We start from the raw sequence: 6,000 nt of genomic DNA on the forward strand, positions 1-6,000 counted from the left end.
TAACAGCAGGAATCAATACCAAAAGGCCATAAAGGTAATGATGTTAACAGATTTAGCATTTCAACAGTGGCATCACTTTTTAAAGCACTCGTTTGAGGGACACTAGAGGTTCAAGCGAAGCAAGCAATAACTGGAACCGGCTTTAACACAGTGACCCTCTCCCAAGTGATTCTTCTCACAGAGGTCCCGTAAAATCCACCCTCATTTTAATCACAACTGTTAGTGCTGTGCTAGCAGCACTGAAAAAGCACCCTGCTGTCACAGAGCAACCGGGTTTGTTCTCAAACGATTTTATGCCAGTGACCATCCGAGGCACGGAGAGCACAAGAAACCAGCAGCCAGGCGTTTTCGAAGGGGGGGCAGCCAAAGGATGAAGGGCAGAGAGAGGATCGTGGCGAGTGACGGAGGCAAAAGTTCAATAATCCAGGCCACTGCCCCGACACACTAATTCAAATCACTCAAAGCTCCGGGGAGTTTTCCTCCTCTGTTGACACTTCCCAGCCAAGGAGCAGCTCCTCTCTCTGACCCCTGGGGTGGTTATCACACCAGGCTGAGCCAGGGCAACGAAATTATGTAAACACAGAAAGTGGTATCTCTTCCCCATCGTTCTGCCACACCTTTCCCTTCTGTCCTACCCAGCCATTCCCTGAGATGGCTTATTTATTTGGGTGCAGAGGGACTGAATGCAGAGGCACCGGTACTGCAGCATACCTGGCAGGGAACGCTGCACCAGGCAGGCTCTGCAGCGTTGCTCTAACACCCACAGAGGAGAGAGGGGACACCTCTTGCCATTCCTGCAGCCTCATCAAACTTTGCTGCTGCGAGCACATTACTCAGTTCCAAAAAGGCACCTTCCAAAAGCAAGGCTGCTGCGCGAATTAAAAGAGAGGGCAAGGGAAGAGAGAGACAAGAAGGAAGGTCAAACCACACAAACATAATTATGCAAAGTCCCAAAAGAATGAAGTAACCAGCCCCTGAAGCAGCCCGAGTGAGAAGTGTAGCCAGCACTGGGTGAGACCCGGTCATCCATCTAAACGAACTCCTGGTCTCTGGGAGCAGCTACGGCCAGTTACACTGGGCAGACCATTGCCCTGAAGGCAACAGAAACTTCAGCTGTGTAGGTCCACCTCCACAAAAGCCAGACTTCTTATTTCATACAATCAGAACTTGGACTATACCCAGAAGCTAAAAAGAAGGGGAAAAACGATAAACAAAAGCTTCTTAGAACCAAATGTTTATCTAAGTGTGAAGTTTTCAATTATTTCCTTCCCCTCTGGAAACAGGGGACCTTATTCCCAGAGCTTGATATCAACTGGAAGTGTACGTGCCTCCCATCCCAAAAGGTCAGATTTTGTACATTAAGCTCACAACACAAAAGCTCACTCTAAGCAATGTCATGTGCATCCAGATCCAAACTATAAAAACTAATGCTCTTTCACATTTTCTTGAGCTCTCCCCGCAAGTTTGTCAAGCAATTCTGAATCATTAGAGACAAAAGTAACTTTATGTGAAAGCTGAAATTTACTGCTTGGTGTTGGCTCTTGGCACCTTGGGATAAACTGAGCAGAATTCAGAGCACCACAAGAAAAGAGTGGATGATTACAGACAGGACGGTGGGGAGAGTGAATTATGGTATGGGGTATGATGCAGCATCGCCAGTGACGGCACAAACGTGAGGGTGCTGTGCCTCCAGGAAAATGAATTAGTTAGGGTTAGGGTTATCCAGCACAATTAAGGACGTGCGTATTTAAATACCAGGAAAAGCTTAGCTTTGTGAAGGAAAAGCTATCAAAGCCATTTCACGGAGCGCACAGAGAATACTAGGCAAGCCAGAGGAGGCAGTCAGCATTTTTCCCTCTTATGACGAAGCTGCCTTTAATCCCCAAGCCAAGAGTACCACCTCTCCCAGAGTCAGCGGCAATCCTCCCTGTGGCCAGTGATCCCAGATAAGACATGCCTTATGCTGGAGATCTGAACTCAATTGAATTACAGCAGAAAAATGAACTCCAAGTGCTAAGCTTTTACGCACACACCGCTGAAGGAAGGTATTCCCCAATGCCACGCTGTTTCCCTGTAGGTAAGCAATAGCTTACTCGTTCTATAAGCCTAGTGAGAAATCAAAATCACAGATTATTTTTACAAGGCAATCTCCAAAGACTAAAGGAATTTATTTTATTAATCAGAAGGTATGCTTAAACAAAGAGCGTGAACTGCAGCTCCATTTCAGCTGGAGAGTCCTGTGGGAGACAGTTACCAAACAGCCAAGAGCAGCCTTCAGGTGCAGTTCTCCCCTGCTCTCTCCTCTCTGTCCTGCAAGCAGCATCCCCCAGTTTGAGATCAGTCCTGCCACACCACCGTGGCCAGGACCAGCCTTTGATGCTGGCCCACGCCAGAAGGCTTCATGCCCAGCCAGGACCACAGGCAGCAGCAGCACAACAGACCCATGAGCTATAGGGAAGATATAGGGTGATGCTTTTATCACCCCTACTGCTTACTACAATAAGCAGTACTGAATGCCCTTTATCCGTGCCATAAGCCCATATCTAGCCTCCACAACTGCTACCAAGCAATGCTGGCATTAGATAGAGAGTTCTGGCAAAGGATGAAATCTAGGAATTTTTGAAGATCAAGTTACACTCTTTGACTGTAGCCTCAGCTGAGGCCAACTTACATGCCTGCATGATTTAAGTCACCCAGCTCTGGGTTTTGAGGATTAATAATTTGAATTTTGCAGAGGCATCATATATTTGCCCAAGTGGTAAAGTGCTATCACACTTCATACGCCGGCAATAATTCTCCTTGCAAGATTCCCTGTTCCCTTAAAATTTTAACCAACTTAGTAGAGGAAGCATAGACAAGAGCTATCTCAGGACACGCTTATTGCAAGCATGAGATGCCAAGTGGATTTTCATAGTCTAGATCTGTGTGCGTATCTGACCCAAAGTTGCCACACTTCCCTTGAACTTCAACAAAACTATCGCATTGAGAAATCACTATCTTGTGGCCATTGCACTAGGGGAGAGAAAAAACCCTAAAATCTCAGTTCCCTAAACTCAGAGATTACAGGAGCAGCACTGGAATTCCTGCACATCAGAACCAAAATCTAAGAACAGGATTAATACCAGAGGAAAAACCCTGTCTCCAAGCAGAAACCAAGTAACACTAATTTAATTTATCATAATCTATATAAAGCAAACAAGTGCACTTATTATAAAACAAGATAACTTGTTTGAGCAGCAAGGCAAGCTAATCTGCCTTTTGGTCGTTGGTAAATACGCTCTGCTTTCTGACCTTTGCCTGCAGAAAGCCAGACTCGTTTCCTACTTCTGAAATGTTCTTGCTGTCAGTAACTCTGTAATTTGCAACACAGATCTAGCTCCCTACCCAAGGGCCGAGGGGAAACAGGTTGATGTGGACTTGATCTCACATGATGGCGATGACAGAAGATATTATAAAACCAAAATAACAAGAAAAGACTCGATTACTGACGAACTCCATCAGCTCCTCTCTCACAGCAAGAGGGGAAAGCCATTCTTTACTACAGTTTTAAGCTTCATTCTTTGGTGAGTGTCTTATCTCCCCTCTGACTTCATGAAACAAAGGTGTGTTCCTCATAACGAGGAGGAAAGGGTGGAAAATACCGGCTGTGTATGTTTACATCAGCATTGTATTAGTAACACAGGCACATAAACACACAAGAGATGACACACATTTTCCCCAACATTTTGCGTACATCATTTACACCACGCAGCACCGCAGCAGTTAACCTTGAGCAAAAGGAAAAACAGAATACTGCCAGAAATACTGTTCTGGACGACCTGTTGAACCCTCTCGCTTCCTTCAATCCCCAAAAGGAGGCTTTCCTGTCTCTCGCTCCCCAGCTCCCTCCTACGATAAACGCCACATTCCAGCATGATACTTTTTTTTGCATCATCGCATAAATTTATAGCTTAATGGCTTCAGGGCAGGAAGTCTTCATTTTAGACTTACTTGTGCAAAGAGAGCACACATAAGCCTCGTTAGCTTGCAGAACAGCAAATTTGCTGTTCTCAAACACACCCCAGACAGCCTAAGAAAAGGCAAGGAGTGACCTTGACCACCACACTTAGTAGCAGAGTCAAGTTTCAGCAAAGAAATCAGAAAGATGCTTCAATCCTCCATCACAGATCTTTTCTCTGCTGAGAACAAAAATTCATCAAGTTTTCAGCTGGGGCAAATCTTATGCATTCAAGGAGAAAGAAGATTCCTTCATCCTGCGTTCACTTTGACCGAGGCTCACAAAGCATCATCCTGAAGGGTCAATTTGGTTGAAAGTGCACATCAGTGTGGCTATCCATAAAAAATAGTAATCAATCTTGATGGAACCGGAATATTTCTGATTCTTAGTCTTCATCTTGCCGTCAAAACAGAAGACAAGTCTAGCTGATCCTACCCCACACACACGTGGGCACAAACACTACAATGCCAAACGCCAGTCAGTCACCTACACATGGGCTGGATCCCACTCCCCAGATCTCATGGCACGAAGGCAAGCACGAAGGGTCCACATACACCCCAGCATCCAAGCAATGCAAAGGAAAACAAACACTTAAAAACTTTCCACTGGCTGAACTGGGGACGTTTTAATTATGGGGAAAGGATTAATAACACCACCCAAGTCCTGCAGTCCAAGTGGGAAAGCCAAGCTGCTCCTACCGCCACACATTCAAGAGCATTCACAAATAAATAAATCAATCCACACCTATTCACTGGGACCTGACAGTTTTTGATTCCCCTCTCAGAACACCTATAGCCTAAAGGGGAAAAGCGGCAGCAATCACCCAGTACACAGCAATAAATCCAGCCTCACGCACCACTCCCCCCCATCCCCCGGCCACAGAAATTCATCACTCGGTCGAGCTCCAGCTTTTTTCTTTGTTTAATTCTGATTTCCTACACTTTCCCAAGTAACCAGAGAGGAGCAGCTGTTCCAGCCTCTCTGAACCAAACCCCAGCGAGAAGGCAGCCCTCCTACACGCACCGCCGAGCAAAACTCGCACCTGGCAATGTCAAGGTCGAGGTTATTTTTCTCCCACCACGAGGTTTCCAAACTCTTTCAACCAAACCACAGAGAGGTCTGCACCAGGCAAGACCCCATCCTCGCATCCCGAATTACAACCCAGCCCTGGCTCCCACGTGCCCGGTGGTGGACACCCGATGGGACACGGGTTGCACCCCCATCTCTGCAGCATTCCTGACCCCACCACCTTTCACCTCAGCAGAGGAGACCCCGGCCACGCGTGGGTGCTTACACTTTGCTATGAAAGTCAAGCACCCCATGGCATGGTAACACCCAAAAAAGTAAAATCTGGGCCTAGCACTAGCAGGGTAGTCCCTTTTTTTAAAAAAAATAATTTCTTTTTCTCTTTTTTTTTGTTTGCATGTGTTTTCACCCAAAGGAAACAGACCTTTTCCTCCCAGGTCTGGGATTCCCCTGTCCCCGAAACGACTCAGAAAAAAAAGCCCTGAAAGTTTCACAGGGGCGTACAGAGGGGGGAAGTTCTGCCGGCGGGTATGACCCAACGCACCCGAAATAACACACACACACACACACACACACCCAGCCCCGGGGAGGGCAAGGGACACCCCGGGCCGGCGCTGGCACCCACAAACCGGCGAGATGAGACGATGCCTCCTCCATCCACCAGCCGGTGACAAAGTGGCAGTGCTGCCGGAAAAATGGGGTGCACGGTTGGGGTCAGGGGGCAGCGCTGACCCAGACTGAGCTAATGTATATACACACACTCCTATAAAGCCATATATATAGAAGAGGATGACGGTCCCGCTCGGGAAGCCCGCCCGGCGCAGAGGCTGAGAACTGGCAGCAACTCACCACTCAGGTAGTTGGTCCACTTGTACAGCACCCCCTCCATGGCGGCCGGCCCCCGCCCCCATGCAGCGCGGCCGCCCCCCGGCGGAGTCACCACCACCACGCCGCCCGCCGCCGCCGCCCCCCGCGCC

General features: G+C 47.8%; 1 protein-coding gene across 2 annotated transcripts in view; it reads right to left on the reverse strand.

Moving 5' to 3' along the window:
• Positions 1–5,991, reverse strand: part of PLEKHA8 (pleckstrin homology domain containing A8) — a 31,249-nt gene extending 25,258 nt beyond the window's left edge. For both annotated transcript variants that reach the window (XM_014937823.1, XM_014937822.1), the window contains exon 1: positions 5,873–5,991. In XM_014937823.1, coding sequence (XP_014793309.1) covers positions 5,873–5,912 — 40 coding nt within the window. In that variant the 5' untranslated portion in view covers positions 5,913–5,991. The remainder of the gene's footprint in view (positions 1–5,872) is intronic.
• Between the last annotated feature and the right edge of the window lie 9 nt (positions 5,992–6,000).

Source organism: Calidris pugnax, unplaced genomic scaffold, assembly GCF_001431845.1.
Source record: "Calidris pugnax isolate Ruff unplaced genomic scaffold, ASM143184v1 scaffold11, whole genome shotgun sequence".
In the NCBI taxonomy this organism is placed as follows: Eukaryota; Metazoa; Chordata; class Aves; order Charadriiformes; family Scolopacidae; genus Calidris; species Calidris pugnax.